A 17,769-nucleotide genomic window follows, 5' to 3' on the forward strand; every position below is an offset into this window, starting at 1 on the left:
AAAACAGCAAGTTCCTCAAGTCATCTCGGATTCCAACCATCTACCGCTGCAGTCATTCATCCAGACAGCACTGCTGACGCCTTCAACCCTCCATGCACCCAATAATGAATTAACACATCCATGAATCCATGCATCCATGCATCCATCCACCCATCCATCCAACTATCCATCATCCATCCATCCGCCCATCCATCCAACCATCCATCTATCCATTAAAAATCCATCCATCCATCCATCCATCCATCCATCCATCACTGTATACTCAACAAGCCCTCCATCCTTCCAAGCTATCACACCCCCATCCTTCCATTGATCCCCACATCACCACCCACCACCATTCCACCCTTGCCAAGGAACAAGCACGGGCCATGCCCAAGCTTCTGTCCACTACAAAACGCGGTTCAGCAGGGCTGGTGCCGGAGCCCCCTCACCTGTGACAGTGTCGGTGGAGACGGGGCCCAGCCGTTTGCGACCCCACAGCCCGTACAGGTTGAACTTGTAGCGGCGGGACGGGGACAGCCCCGGCACCGTCAGCGTGCGGGAACCCCCGTCCACGGGCAGCACCTGGGGCTGGCCTTGTGCATCCCGGTACTGCAGCGTGAAGGAGTCAAAGGTGCCCTCGGGGACGCTCCACTCCAGCTGCACGGAGTCAGACGTGACGTGAGGGGCGTTCAGCTCGCCCAGCACTGGCTGTGGTGCTGCTTCCTTCTCTTGGGGAGCTGGGGATGCAATCGAGAGGAAACAGTGCAGGGCATGAACAAATGTATGTGCATCCATCCGTCCGTCCATCCATCCATCCGTCCATCCATCCATCCATCAATCCATCCATCTATCCTTCCATCCATCCATCCATTCATCCAACCATCCATCCATCCGTCCGTCCGTCTGTCCGTCCATTCTTCCATCCTAGCAGCCAGCCATACATCCTATCTGGCAGCCACGCTGCTATCAGGACCATTCAACCTCTCAATCCATGATCAGACACAAACTCCACCATCCTCCTTCTGTACATTCAATCATTGATTCAGCACAGTGAAACCTGGCTTTGAAGACTTTCAGGGTTGGTCAAACATCTATCAACCCAATCATCTAATGGTGTATCCATTCATCCATTCAGCCCTCCATGCATTCCATAAGCATCCAGCTCTCCAGTCACTCAACAAACCATAGTTCTGTTTATTCATCCTTCTAATCATAAATTCCTTCTTCCATCCATCCACCCATCCACACATCCATCCATCCATCCATCCATCCATCCATCCATCCATCCATCCATCCATCCCTTCCTCTTCCTTAAATTCTTTCCTTCATTCCTCCATTACATCCTCCAACAACACAAACATTCATTTCATCCATCCGCTCCCAATTACCCACCTCACTGTCCATTCAGCCAACCATTGACATGATCAAGCGTGCAAATCGCAATTCCATCAACTCATCTCTGCATCCAAACGGCTTTCACTGCCATCATTCCTTTAGACAGCATGTCATCGATCAATGATCCATGCTCCTAATGATTAATCCATTCATGCATCCATGCATCCATCCGTCCAATCATGCATGCATGCATGCATTCATCCATCCATCCATCCATCCATTCATTCATCCATTCTTATGTCCATCAGTCCGTACATCCTGCAATTCATTCATCCATCTATGCAGACATGCATCTCTCCAGTCACCCATTCTCCATCCATCCTTCCATCCATCAACCCATGCATCTGACCATCCTTCATGCAACCAGTCATCATAAATCAATACATCCATCCATCTATACTCAACTACACCTCCATCCATCCAAGCTATCACACCCCCATCCTTCCATTGATCCCCACATCACCACCCACCACCTTTCCTCCCTTGAGTAAGGGACAAGCACGGGCCCTGCCCAAGCTTGTGTCCAAGACAAAACGTGCTTCAGCAGAGCCCCCTCACCTGTGACAGTGTCGGTGGAGACGGGCCCCAGCCGTTTGCGACCCCACAGCCCGTACAGGTTGAACTTGTAGCGGCGGGACGGGGACAGCCCCGGCACCGTCAGCGTGCGGGAACCCCCGTCCACGGGCAGCACCTGGGGCTGGCCTTGTGCATCCCGGTACTGCAGCGTGAAGGAGTCAAAGGTGCCCTCGGGGACGCTCCACTCCAGCTGCACGGAGTCAGACGTGACGTGAGGGGCCTTCAGCTCGCCCAGCACTGGCTGCGGTGCTGCTTCCTCCTCTTGGGGAGCTGGGGATGTAATCGAGAGGAAACAATGCAGGGCATGAACAAATGTATGTGCATCTATCCATCCATCCATCCATCCATCCATCCATCCATCCATCCATCAATATACCCATCTATCCATCCATCCAAACGTCCGTCCATCCATCTGTTTGTCCGTTCGTCCATCTATCCAGCCTTCTGACAGTCCAACCATCCATCCATGCATGCATGCATGCAGTCATCCATCCATGCATGCATGCATCCATCCATCTATCCATCCATCCATGCATCCATTCATCTGTCCATCCCTCCATTAATCCATCCATCTATCCATCCATCCATCCGTCAATCCATCGTTCCATCTGTCAATCCATCATCTTCCCTTCCGTCTTTCCTTCCAGTCATGCACCTATGAAGTCTTATCAACCGCTCATTACTGGATCAGTGACATACTCAAACATGCACCATCTGACCACTCTTGCATCGATGTATCTATTCATCCACCCAACCCTCAATGCATCCCATTGGGATACAGCTGTTCAGGCATCCCGTATTCCCTGGATCCATCTACTCATCCTTCTACTTTTAAATCCAAGTTGATCCATCCATCGATCCATCCATGCACCCATGCTAAAGGCAGCCATTCTGCTTTGAAGACCTTTCAACTGCTCAACACATGACCTGGCACAAGCTCCACCATCTGCCTCCTCTACATACAATCACTGATTCAGCAAAGTCAAACCTGCCCTTGAAGACTTTCAGGGTCGATCAACCATCTATCAACCCAATCATCTATTGGTGTATCCATTCACCCATTCAGCCCTCCTGCATTCCATTAGAATCCAGCTCTCCAGGCATTCAAGAAACCATAGTTCTGTTTATTCATCCTTCTACTCATAAATCCTTTCTACATCCATCCATCCATCCATCCATCCATCCATCCATCCATCCGTCAATCCATCGTTCCATCCATCAATCCATCATCTTCCCTTCCGTCTTTCCTTCCAGTCATGCACCTATGAAGTCTTATCAACCGCTCATTACTGGATCAGTGACATACTCAAACATGCACCATCTGACCACTCTTGCATCGATGTATCTATTCATCCATCCAACCCTCAATGCATCCCATTGGGATACAGCTGTTCAGGCATCCCGTATTCCCTGGCTCCATCTACTCATCCTTCTGCTTTTAAATCCAAGTTGATCCATCCATCGATCCATCCATGCACCCATGCTAAAGGCAGCCATTCTGCTCTGAAGACCTTTCAACCGCTCAACACACAATCAGGCACAAGCTCCACCATCTGCTTTCTCTACATACAATCACTGATTCAGCAAAGTCAAACCTGTCCTTGAAGACTTTCAGGGTCGATCAACCATCCATCAATCCAATCATCTATTGGTGTATCCATTCATCCATTCAGCCCTCCTGCATTCCATTACAATCCAGCTCTCCAGGCATTAAAGAGCCCAAAGTTCTGTTTATTCATCCTTCTACTCATAAATCCTTTCTACATCCATCCATCCATCCATCCATCAACACATCCATCCATCCATCCATCCACCCCTTTTTCTTAGATCCTCTCCTTCAATCCATTCCTCCATTACATCTTCCAAAAACACAAATCATAGAATCATAGAATCATAGAATAGTAAGGGTTGGAAAGGACCTTAGAATCATCTATTTCCAACCCCCTGCCATAGGCAGGGACACCTCGCACTAAACCATGTGGCCCAAGGCTCTGTCCAACCTGGCCTAGAGATGATATTCATTTCATCCATCGACCTCCCACTTATCTACCCCACTGTCCCTCCAGCCAACCATGGGTCCAGACAAACACACAAAACAGCAAGTTCATCAAGTCATCTCTGATTCCAATCATCTACCGCTGCAGTCATTCATCCAGACAGCACTGCTGACGCCTTCAACCCCCCATGCACCCAATAATGAATTAACACATCCATGAATCCCTGCATCCATGCATCCATCCACCCATCCATACAACCATCTATCTATCCATTAAAAATCCATCCATCCATCCATCCATCCATCCATCCATCCATCCATCCATCACTGTATACTCAACAAGCCCTCCATCCTTCCAAGCTATCACACACCCATCCTTCCATTGATCTCCACATCACCACCCAACACCTTTCCACCCTTGCCAAGGAACAAGCACGGGCCATGCCCAAGCTTCTGTCCACTACAAAACGCGGTTCAGCAGGGCTGGTGCCAGAGCCCCCTCACCTGTGACAGTGTCGGTGGAGACGGGGCCCAGCCGTGTGCGACCCCACAGCCCGTACAGGTTGAACTTGTAGCGGCGGGACGGGGACAGCCCCGGCACCGTCAGCGTGCGGGAACCCCCGTCCACGGGCAGCACCTGGGGCTGGCCTTGTGCATCCCGGTACTGCAGCGTGAAGGAGTCAAAGGTGCCCTCGGGGACGCTCCACTCCAGCTGCACGGAGTCAGACGTGACGTGAGGGGCGTTCAGCTCGCCCAGCACTGGCTGTGGTGCTGCTTCCTCCTCTTGGGGAGCTGGGGATGCAATCGAGAGGAAACAATGCAGGGTATGAACAAATGTATGTGCATCCATCCGTCCATCCATCCATCCATCCGTCCATCCATCCGTCCATCCATCAATCCATCCATCTATCCTTCCATCCATCCATCCATCCATCCATCCATCCATCCATCCATCCATCCATCCATCCATCTATCCATCCATCCATCCATCCATCCGTCCGTCCGTCTGTCCATCCATCTATCCATTCATCCTAGCAGCCAGCCATCCATCCTATCTGGCAGCCACGCTGCTATCAGGACCATTCAACCTCTCAATCCATGATCAGACACAAACTCCACCATCTGCTTCTGTACATTCAGTCATTGATTCAGCACAGTCAAACCTGGCTTTGAAGACTTTCAGGGTTGGTCAAACATCTATCAACCCAATCATCTAATGGTGTATCCATTCATCCATTCAGCCCTCCATGCATTCCATAAGCATCCAGCTCTCCAGTCACTCAACAAACCATAGTTCTGTTTATTCATCCTTCTAATCATAAATTCTTTCTTCCATCCATCCACCCATCCACACATCCATCCATCCATCCATCCATCCATCCATCCATCCATCCATCCATCCCTTCCTCTTCCTTAAATTCTCTCCTTCATTCCTCCATTACATCCTCCAACAACACAAACATTCATTTCATCCATCAACCTCCCAATTACCCGCCTCATTGTCCATTCAGCCAACCATGGACACGACCAAACATGTAAAATGCAAGTCCATCAACTCATCTCTGCATCCAAACGGCTATCACTGCCATCGTTCATTCAGACAGCACATCGTCGATCAATGATCCATGCACCTAATGATTAATTCATTCATGCATCCATGCATCTATCCGTCCAATCATGCATGCATGCATGCATGCATGCATGCATTCATGCATCCATCCATCCATCCATCCATCCATCTATCCATCCATTCCTATGTCCATCAGTCCGTACATCCTGCCATTCATTCATCCATCCATGCAGACACGCATCTCTCCAGTCACCCATTCTCCATTCATCCATCCTTCCATCCATCAACCCATGCATCTGACCATCCTTCATGCAACCAGTCATCATAAATCAATACATCCATCCATCTATACTCAACTACACCTCCATCCATCCAAGCTATCACACCCCCACCCTTCTATTGATCCCCACATCACCACCCACCACCATTCCTCCCTTGACTAAGGGACAAGCACGGGCCCTGCCCAAGCTTGTGTCCAAGACAAAACGTGCTTCAGCAGGGCTGGTGCCAGAGCCCCCTCACCTGTGACAGTGTCGGTGGAGACGGGGCCCAGCCGTTTGCGACCCCACAGCCCGTACAGGTTGAACTTGTAGCGGCGGGACGGGGACAGCCCCGGCACCGTCAGCGTGCGGGAACCCCCGTCCACGGGCAGCACCTGGGGCTGGCCTTGTGCATCCCGGTACTGCAGCGTGAAGGAGTCAAAGGTGCCCTCGGGGACGCTCCACTCCAGCTGCACGGAGTCAGACGTGACGTGAGGGGCCTTCAGCTCGCCCAGCACTGGCTGCGGTGCTGCTTCCTCCTCTTGGGGAGCTGGGGATGCAATCGAGAGGAAACAATGAAGGGCATGAACAAGTGTATGTGCATCCATCCATCCATCCATCCATCAATCCATCGTTCCATCCATCAATCCATCATCCTCCCTTCCATCTTTCCTTCCAGCCATGCACCTATGAAGTCCTATCAACCGCTCAAGACTGGATCAGTGACATACTCAAACATGCACCATTTCACCACTCTTGCATCGATGTATCTATTCATCCATCCAACCCTCAATGCATCCCATTGGGATACAGCTGTTCAGGCATCCTGTATTCCCGGGCTCCATCTACTCATCCTTCTACTTTTAAATCCAAGTAGATCCATCCAACAATCCATCCATGCACCCATGCTAAAGGCAGCCATTCTGCTCTGAATACTTTTCAACCGCTCAACACATGACCAGGCACAAGCTCCACCATCTGCCTCCTCTACATACAATCACTGATTCAGCAAAGTCAAACCTGTCCTTGAAGACTTTCAGGGTCGATCAACCATCCATCAATCCAATCATCTATTGGTGTATCCATTCACCCATTCAGCCCTCCTGCATTCCATTAGAATCCAGCTCTCCAGGCATTAAAGAGCCCAAAGTTCTGTTTATTCATCCTTCTACTCATAAATCCTTTCTACATCCATCCATCCATCCATCCATCAACACATCCATCCATCCATCCATCCACCCTTTTTTCTTAGATCCTCTCCTTCAATCCAGTCCTCCATTACATCTTCCAAAACCACAAATCATAGAATCATAGAATCATAGAATAGTAAGGGTTGGAAAGGACCTTAGAATCATCTAGTTCCAACCCCCTGCCATAGGCAGGGACACCTCGCACTAAACCATGTGGCCCAAGGCTCTGTCCAACCTGGCCTAGAGATGATATTCATTTCATCCATCGACCTCCCACTTATCTACCCCACTGTCCCTCCAGCCAACCATGGGTCCAGACAAACACACAAAACAGCAAGTTCCTCAAGTCATCTCTGATTCCAACCATCTACCGCTGCAGTCATTCATCCAGACAGCACTGGTGGCCCCTTTGACCCTCCATGCATCCAATAATGAATCCACACATCCATGAATCCATGCATCCATGCATCCATCCACCCATCCATCCAACTATCCATCATCCATCCACCCACCCATCCATCCATCACTGTATACTCAACAACCCCTCCGTCCTTCTAAACTATCACATACCCATCCTTTCATTGATCCCCACATCACCACCCACCATCTTTCCACCCTTGCCAAGGAACAAGCACGGGCTCTGCCCAAGCTTGTGTCCACCACAAAACGTGGTTCAGCAGAGCTGGTGCCGGAGCCCCCTCACCTGTGACAGTGTCGGTGGAGACGGGGCCCAGCCGTTTGCGACCCCACAGCCCGTACAGGTTGAACTTGTAGCGGCGGGACGGGGACAGCCCCGGCACCGTCAGCGTGCGGGAACCCCCGTCCACGGGCAGCACCTGGGGCTGGCCTTGTGCATCCCGGTACTGCAGCGTGAAGGAGTCAAAGGTGCCCTCGGGGACGCTCCACTCCAGCTGCACGGAGTCAGACGTGACGTGAGGGGCGTTCAGCTCGCCCAGCACTGGCTGTGGTGCTGCTTCCTCCTCTTGGGGAGCTGGGGATGCAATCGAGAGGAAACAGTGCAGGGCATGAACAAATGTATGTGCATCCATCCGTCCGTCCCTCCATCCGTCCGTCCATCCATCTATCCTTCCATCAATCCATCCATCTATCCTTCCATCCATCCATCCATCCATCCATCCATCCATCCATCCGTCCGTCCGTCCGTCTGTCCATCTGACCATCCATCCATCCGTCCATCCTAGCAGCCAGCCATCCATCCTATCTGGCAGCCACGCTGCTATCAGGACCATTCAACCTCTCAATCCATGATCAGACACAAACTCCACCATCTGCTTCTGTACATTCAGTCATTGATTCAGCACAGTCAAACCTGGCTTTGAAGACTTTCAGGGTTGGTCAAACATCTATCAACCCAATCATCTAATGGTGTATCCATTCATCCATTCAGCCCTCCATGCATTCCATAAGCATCCAGCTCTCCAGTCACTCAACAAACCATAGTTCTGTTTATTCATCCTTCTAATCATAAATTCTTTCTTCCATCCATCCACCCATCCACACATCCATCCATCCATCCATCCATCCATCCATCCATCCATTCCTCTTCCTTAAATTCTCTCCTTCATTCCTCCATTACATCCTCCAACAACACAAACATTCATTTCATCCATCCGCTCCCAATTACCCGCCTCATTGTCCATTCAGCCAACCATGGACACGACCAAACATGTAAAATGCAAGTCCATCAACTCATCCTCTGCATACAAACGGCTCTCACTGCCATCGTTCATTCAGACAGCACATCGTCGATCAATGATCCATGCACCTAATGATTAATTCATTCATGCATCCATGCATCCATCCGTCCAATCATGCATGCATGCATTCATCCATCCATCCATCCATCCATCCATCCATCCATCCATCCATCTATCCATCCATTCCTATGTCCATCAGTCCGTACATCCTGCAATTCATTCATCCATCCATGCAGACACGCATCTCTCCAGTCACCCATTCTCCATTCATCCATCCTTCCATCCATCAACCCATGCATCTGACCATCCTTCATGCAACCAGTCATCATAAATCAATACATCCATCCATCTATACTCAACTACACCTCCATCCATCCAAGCTATCACACCCCCATCCTTCTATTGATCCCCACATCACCACCCACCACCTTTCCACCCTTGCCAAGGGACAAGCACGGGCCCTGCCCAAGCTTCTGTCCACTACAAAACGCGGTTCAGCAGGGCTGGTGCCGGAGCCCCCTCACCTGTGACAGTGTCGGTGGAGACGGGGCCCAGCCGTGTGCGACCCCACAGCCCGTACAGGTTGAACTTGTAGCGGCGGGACGGGGACAGCCCTGGCACCGTCAGCGTGCGGGAACCCCCGTCCACGGGCAGCACCTGGGGCTGGCCTTGTGCATCCCGGTACTGCAGCGTGAAGGAGTCAAAGGTGCCCTCGGGGACGCTCCACTCCAGCTGCACGGAGTCAGACGTGACGTGAGGGGCCTTCAGCTCGCCCAGCACTGGCTGCAGTGCTGCTTCCTCCTCTTGGGGAGCTGGGGATGCAATCGAGAGGAAACAATGCAGTGCATGAACAAATGTATGTGCATCTGTCCTTCCATCCATCCATCCGTCCATCCACACATGCATCCATGTATCCATCCATCCATCCATCCATGTATCCATCCTTCCAATATTCCACCCACTCTCCCAACATTTGAACCTTGCAGACACCATCCTGTCACAACACTCTTCACAGCACCCAAGAGACGTTTCCATTTCCCCCAAGGTGTGAGCCCTGCCCCAGTTCCTACCCTGCTGCCAACCCAGTGCCTGAAGGGGCCATGACTGGTGCCAGAGCCCCCTCACCTGTGAACAAATGAATGTGCATCCATCCTTCCATCCAACCATCCATCCATCCTTCCATCCGTCCATCCATGAATCCGTCCCTCCGTCCCTCCGTCCATCCATCCATCCATCCATCCATCCATCCATCCATCCATCCGTCCACCCATTCATCCACCCATCCACGCATCCACCCACCCATCCATCCATCCACCCATCCACCCATCCATCCACCCATCCATCCATCCATCCATCCATCCATCCAACCAACCATCCATATATCTGTCAGTTCGTACATTGTTCAGTTAATTAATGCATTCCAGTACACACCTATCCATCCTTCAATCCATCCATCCATCCATCCATCCGTCCGTCCATCCATTACTGTATTCTCAACAACCCCTCCATCCTTCCAAACTATCACACACCCATCCTTCCATTGATCCATCCTTCCCCACATCACCACCCACCACCTTTCCTCCCTTGACTAAGGGACAAGCACGGGCCCTTCCCAAGCTTCTGTCCACTACAAAACGCGGTTCAGCAGGGCTGGTGCCAGAGCCCCCTCACCTGTGACAGTGTCGGTGGAGACGGGGCCCAGCCGTTTGCGACCCCACAGCCCGTACAGGTTGAACTTGTAGCGGCGGGACGGGGACAGCCCCGGCACCGTCAGCGTGTGGGAACCCCCGTCCACGGGCAGCACCTGGGGCTGGCCTTGTGCATCCCGGTACTGCAGCGTGAAGGAGTCAAAGGTGCCCTCGGGGACGCTCCACTCCAGCTGCACGGAGTCAGATGTGACGTGAGGGGCCTTCAGCTCGCCCAGCACTGGCTGTGGTGCTGCTTCCTTCTCTTGGGGAGCTGGGGATGCAATCGAGAGGAAACAGTGCAGGGCATGAACAAATGTATGTGCATCCATCCGTCCATCCATCCATCCATCCGTCCATCCATCCATCCATCCATCAATCCATCCATCTATCCTTCCATCCATCCATCCATTCATCCATCCATCCATCCATCCGTCCGTCCGTCTGTCCGTCCATTCTTCCATCCTAGCAGCCAGCCATCCATCCTATCTGGCAGCCACGCTGCTATCAGGACCATTCAACCTCTCAATCCATGATCAGACACAAACTCCACCATCCTCCTTCTGTACATTCAATCATTGATTCAGCACAGTGAAACCTGGCTTTGAAGACTTTCAGGGTTGGTCAAACATCTATCAACCCAATCATCTAATGGTGTATCCATTCATCCATTCAGCCCTCCATGCATTCCATAAGCATCCAGCTCTCCAGTCACTCAACAAACCATAGTTCTGTTTATTCATCCTTCTAATCATAAATTCCTTCTTCCATCCAACCACCCATCCACACATCCATCCATCCATCCATCCATCCATCCATCCATCCATCCATCCCTTCCTCTTCCTTAAATTCTTTCCTTCATTCCTCCATTACATCCTCCAACAACACAAACATTCATTTCATCCATCCGCTCCCAATTACCCACCTCACTGTCCATTCAGCCAACCATTGACATGATCAAGCGTGCAAATCGCAATTCCATCAACTCATCTCTGCATCCAAACGGCTTTCACTGCCATCATTCCTTTAGACAGCATGTCATCGATCAATGATCCATGCTCCTAATGATTAATCCATTCATGCATCCATGCATCCATCCGTCCAATCATGCATGCATGCATGCATTCATCCATCCATCCATCCATCCATTCATTCATCCATTCTTATGTCCATCAGTCCGTACATCCTGCAATTCATTCATCCGTCCATGCAGACATGCATCTCTCCAGTCACCCATTCTCCATCCATCCTTCCATCCATCAACCCATGCATCTGACCATCCTTCATGCAACCAGTCATCATAAATCAATACATCCATCCATCTATACTCAACTACACCTCCATCCATCCAAGCTATCACACCCCCATCCTTCCATTGATCCCCACATCACCACCCACCACCTTTCCTCCCTTGAGTAAGGGACAAGCACGGGCCCTGCCCAAGCTTGTGTCCACCACAAAACGTGGTTCAGCAGAGCCCCCTCACCTGTGACAGTGTCGGTGGAGACGGGGCCCAGCCGTGTGCGACCCCACAGCCCGTACAGGTTGAACTTGTAGCGGCGGGACGGGGACAGCCCCGGCACCGTCAGCGTGCGGGAACCCCCGTCCACGGGCAGCACCTGGGGCTGGCCTTGTGCATCCCGGTACTGCAGCGTGAAGGAGTCAAAGGTGCCCTCGGGGACGCTCCACTCCAGCTGCACGGAGTCAGACGTGACGTGAGGGGCGTTCAGCTCGCCCAGCACTGGCTGTTGTGCTGCTTCCTCCTCTTGGGGAGCTGGGCATACAATCGAGAGGAAACAATGCAGGGCATGAACAAATGTATGTGCATCGATCGATCGATCCATCCATCCATCGATCCATCCATCCATCCATCCATCCATCCATCAATATACCCATCTATGCATCCATCCAAACATCTGTCCGTCCATCCGTCCGTTTGTCCGTTCGTCCATCCATCCAACCTTCTGACCGTCCAACCATCCATCCATGTATGCATGCATGCATTCATCCATCCATGCATGCATGCATCCATCCATCTATCCATCCCTCCATTAATCCATCCATCCGTCCATCAATGCATCCATCCATCCATCCATCCCTCCATCACTCCATCCATCCATCCATCCATCAATCCGTAGTTCCATCCATCAATCCATCATCTTCCCTTCCGCCTTTACTTCCAGCCATGCACCTATGAAGTCTTATCAACCGCTCAATACTGGATCAGTGACATACTCAAACATGCACCATCTGACCACTCTTGCATCGATGTATCTATTCATCCATCCAACCCTCAATGCATCCCATTGGGATACAGCTGCTCAGGCATCCCGTATTCCCTGGCTCCATCTACTCATCCTTCTGCTTTTAAATCCAAGTAGATCCATCCATCGATCCATCCATGCACCCATGCTAAAGGCAGCCATTCTGCTCTGAAGACCTTTCAACCGCTCAACACACGATCAGGCACAAGCTCCACCATCTGCCTCCTCTACATACAATCACTGATTCAGCAAAGTCAAACCTGTCCTTGAAGACTTTCAGGGTCGATCAACCATCCATCAATCCAATCATCTATTGGTGTATCCATTCATCCATTCATCCCTCCTGCATTCCATTACAATCCAGCTCTCCAGGCATTAAAGAGCCCAAAGTTCTGTTTATTCATCCTTCTGCTCATAAATCCTTTCTACATCCATCCGTCCATCCATCCATCAACACATCCATCCATCCATCCATCCATCTCTCCATTAGTGCGTCTGTCCATCCATCCATCCTTTTTTCTTAGATTCTCTCCTTGAATCCATTCCTGCATTACATCCTCGAAAAACACAAATATTCATTTCATCCATCAACCTTCTGCTTACCCGCCTCACAGTCCATCCAGCCAACCATGGGTCAAGCCAAATACATAAACCAGCAATTTCATCAAGTCATCTCTGATTCCAACCATCTATTCCTGCAGTATTTTACCTAGACAGCACTGGTGACCCCTTCGACCCTCCATGCATCCAACAATAAATCCACTCATCCTTGAATCCATGCATCAATGCATGCATGCATGCAGGCATCCATCCATCCATCCATCCATTAATCCATCCATCCACCCACCCACTCTCCATCCATTAATCCATCCATCCACCCACCCACCCACCCTAGCAACCAGCCAGCCATCTTATCAGGCAGCCACGCTGCTATCAGGACCATTTAACCACTCAATCCATGATCAGGCACAAACTCCACCATCTGCTTTCTGTACATACAATCACTGATTCAGCAAAGTCAAACCTGGCCTTGAAGAATTTGAGGGTCGGTCAACCATCCATCAATCCAACTATTGGTGTATCCTTTCATCTATTCAGCCCTCCTGCATTCCATTAGCATCCAGGTCTCCAGGCATTCAACAAACCATAGTTCTGCTTATTCATCCTTCTACTCATAAATCATTTCTTCCATCAATCCATCCATGCACCCACCCATCAACCATCCATGCATCCATGCATCCATGCATCCATCCATCCATCCATCCACCCACCCATCCTTCCATCCATTCATCCATCCGTACGTAAATACATACATACACACACCCGTCGATCATTTTCTCCATCCAATCACTCATCTCTCCGTGTACATTTTTAGATCCATTACTCCATGAATTTCCACCTCCATTCCAACATCAGACCATCCTGATGCTCCTTTCTACGGCAATTGACCAGACACTTAAATATCCACCCATTACCCACACGTTACCCACCCATCAATCCACCATTAAATCAAAACATCCAAACAACCAACCAGTTACTTATCCAAACTTGCAGCCTTCCAACCTGTCATCCAACATTGCAAACTACCCTTGACCCAACTTTTTATCCATTCTTCCATCCATCCATCCATCCATCCATCCATTCATCCATCCATCCATTCCTCTTCCTTAAATTCTCTCATTCATTCCTCCATTACATCCTCCACAACACAAACTTTCATTTCATCCATCAACCTCCCAAACACCCGCCTCACTGTCCATCCAGCCAACCATGGAAACAACCAAACATGCAAAACGCAAGTCCATCAACTCATCTCTGTATCCAAACGGCATTCACTGCCATCGTTCCTTCAGACAGCACATCACCGATCAATGCTCCATGCATCTAATGATCAATCCATCCATCTGTCCAATCATCCATCCATCCAATCATCCATCCATCCATCCATCCATCCATCCATCTCTATGTCCATCAGTCCGTACATCCTGCAATTCATTCATCCATCCATGCAGACATCCATCTGTCCAATAACCCATTCTCCATCCATCCATCAGCCCATGAATCTGACCATCCTTCATGCAACCAGCCATCATAAATCAATACATCCATCCATCTATACTCAGCTACCCCTCCATCCTTCCAAGCTATCACACACCCATCCTTCCATTGATCCCCACATCACCACCCACCACCTTTCCTCCCTTGATTAAGGAACAAACACGGGCCCTGCCCAAGCTTCTGTCCACTACAAGAATGCGGTTCAGCAGGGCTGGTGCCGGAGCCCCCTCACCTGTGACAGTGTCGGTGGAGACGGGGCCCAGCCGTTTGTGACCCCACAGCCCGTACAGGTTGAACTTGTAGCGGCGGGACGGGGACAGCCCCGGCACCGTCAGCGTGCGGGAACCCCCGTCCACGGGCAGCACCTGGGGCTGGCCTTGTGCATCCCGGTACTGCAGCGTGAAGGAGTCAAAGGTGCCCTCGGGGACGCTCCACTCCAGCTGCACGGAGTCAGACGTGACGTGAGGGGCGTTCAGCTCGCCCAGCACTGGCTGCGGTGCTGCTTCCTCCTCTTGGGGAGCTGGGGATGCAATCGAGAGGAAACAATGCAGTGCATGAACAAATGTATGTGCATCTGTCCTTCCATCCATCCATCCGTCCATCCACACATGCATCCATGTATCCATCCATCCATCCATCCATGTATCCATCCTTCAATATTCCACCCACTCACCCAACATTTGAACCTTGCAGACACCATCCCGTCACAACACTCTTCACAGCACCCAAGAGACGTTTCCATTTCCCCCAAGGTGTGAGCCCTGCCCCAGCTCCTACCCTGCTGCCAACCCAGTGCCCGAAGGGGCCATGACTGGTGCCAGAGCCCCCTCACCTGTGAACAAATGAATGTGCATCCATCCTTCCATCCATCCATCCTTCCATCCGTCCATCCATGAATCCGTCCCTCCGTCCATCCATCCATCCATCCATCCATCCATCCATCCATCCATCCATCCATCCATCCATCCGTCCACCCATTCATCCACCCATCCACGCATCCACCCGCCCATCCATTCATCCACCCATCCACCCATCCATCCACCCATCCACCCATCCATCCATCCATCCATCCATCCATCCATCCATCCATCCATCCAACCAACCATCCATATATCTGTCGGTTCGTACATTGTTCAGTTAATTAATGCATTCCTGTACACACCTATCCATCCTTCCATCCATCCATCCATCCATCCATCCGTCCGTCCATTACTGTATTCTCAACAACCCCTCCATCCTTCCATGCTATCAAACACCCATCCTTCCATTGATCCATCCTTCCCCACATCATATCTATTCATCCATCCAACCCTCAATGCATCCCATTGGGATACAGCTGCTCAGGCATCCCATATTCCCTGGCTCCATCTACTCATCCTTCTGCTTTTAAATCCAAGTAGATCCATCCATCGATCCATCCATGCACCCATGCTAAAGGCAGCCATTCTGCTCTGAATACTTTTCAACCGCTCAACACATGACCAGGCACAAGCTCCACCATCTGCCTCCTCTACATACAATCACTGATTCAGCAAAGTCAAACCTGTCCTTGAAGACTTTCAGGGTCGATCAACCATCCATCAATCCAATCATCTATTGGTGTATCCATTCATCCATTCATCCCTCCTGCATTCCATTACAATCCAGCTCTCCAGGCATTAAAGAGCCCAAAGTTCTGTTTATTCATCCTTCTGCTCATAAATCCTTTCTCCATCCATCCATCCATCCATCCATCAACACATCCATCCATCCATCCATCCATCCATCCATCCATCCATCCATCCATCTCTATTAGTGCGTCTGTCCATCCATCCATCCTTTTTTCTTAGATTCTCTCCTTGAATCCATTCCTGCATTACATCCTCGAAAAACACAAATATTCATTTCATCCATCAACCTTCTGCTTACCCGCCTCACAATCCATCCAGCCAACCATGGGTCCAGCCAAATACATAAACCAGCAATTTCATCAAGTCATCTCTGATTCCAACCATCTATTCCTGCAGTATTTTACCTAGACAGCACTGGTGACCCCTTCGACCCTCCATGCATCCAACAATAAATCCACTCATCCTTGAATCCATGCATCAATGCATGCATGCATGCAGGCATCCATCCATCCATCCATTAATCCATCCATCCACCCACCCACCCTCCATCCATTAATCCATCCATCCACCCACCCACCCACCCTAGCAACCAGCCAGTCATCTTATCAGGCAGCCACGCTGCTATCAGGACCATTTAACCACTCAATCCATGATCAGGCACAAACTCCACCATCTGCTTTCTGTACATACAATCACTGATTCAGCAAAGTCAAACCTGGCCTTGAAGAATTTCAGGGTCGGTCAACCATCCATCAATCCAACTATTGGTGTATCCTTTCATCTATTCAGCCCTCCTGCATTCCATTAGCATCCAGGTCTCCAGGCATTCAACAAACCATAGTTCTGCTTATTCATCCTTCTACTCATAAATCATTTCTTCCATCAATCCATCCATGCACCCACCCATCAACCATCCATGCATCCATGCATCCATGCATCCATCCATCCATCCATCCACCCACCCATCCTTCCATCCATTCATCCATCCGTACGTAAATACATACATACACACACCCGTCGATCATTTTCTCCATCCAATCACTCATCTCTCCGTGTACATTTTTAGATCCATCACTCCATGAATTTCCACCTCCATTCCAACATCTGACCATCCTGATGCTCCTTTCTACGGCAATTGACCAGACACTTAAATATCCACCCATTACCCACACGTTACCCACCCATCAATCCACCATTAAATCAAAACATCCAAACAACCAACCAGTTACTTATCCAAACTTGCAGCCTTCCAACCTGTCATCCAACATTGCAAACTACCCTTGACCCAACTTTTTATCCATTCTTCCATCCATCCATCCATCCATCCATTCATCCATCCATCCATTCCTCTTCCTTAAATTCTCTCATTCATTCCTCCATTACATCCTCCACAACACAAACTTTCATTTCATCCATCAACCTCCCAAACACCCGCCTCACTGTCCATCCAGCCAACCATGGAAAC

General features: G+C 50.2%; 1 protein-coding gene across 1 annotated transcript in view; it reads right to left on the reverse strand.

Annotated features, from left to right (window-relative positions):
* TNXB (tenascin XB) overlaps positions 1 to 17,769 on the reverse strand; it is a 64,431-nt gene that overhangs the window by 30,209 nt on the left and 16,453 nt on the right. The window contains exons 11-19 of the mRNA XM_030475477.1: positions 14,927 to 15,214; positions 11,859 to 12,146; positions 10,359 to 10,646; positions 9,212 to 9,499; positions 7,673 to 7,960; positions 6,042 to 6,329; positions 4,454 to 4,741; positions 1,936 to 2,223; positions 432 to 719 (exon numbers count right to left, since the gene is read on the reverse strand). Coding sequence (XP_030331337.1) covers positions 432 to 719; positions 1,936 to 2,223; positions 4,454 to 4,741; positions 6,042 to 6,329; positions 7,673 to 7,960; positions 9,212 to 9,499; positions 10,359 to 10,646; positions 11,859 to 12,146; positions 14,927 to 15,214 — 2,592 coding nt within the window. The remainder of the gene's footprint in view (positions 1 to 431; positions 720 to 1,935; positions 2,224 to 4,453; positions 4,742 to 6,041; positions 6,330 to 7,672; positions 7,961 to 9,211; positions 9,500 to 10,358; positions 10,647 to 11,858; positions 12,147 to 14,926; positions 15,215 to 17,769) is intronic.

Source organism: Strigops habroptila, unplaced genomic scaffold (genome assembly GCF_004027225.2).
Source record: "Strigops habroptila isolate Jane unplaced genomic scaffold, bStrHab1.2.pri NW_022045639.1_ctg1, whole genome shotgun sequence".
NCBI classification, from domain to species: domain Eukaryota; kingdom Metazoa; phylum Chordata; class Aves; order Psittaciformes; family Psittacidae; genus Strigops; species Strigops habroptila.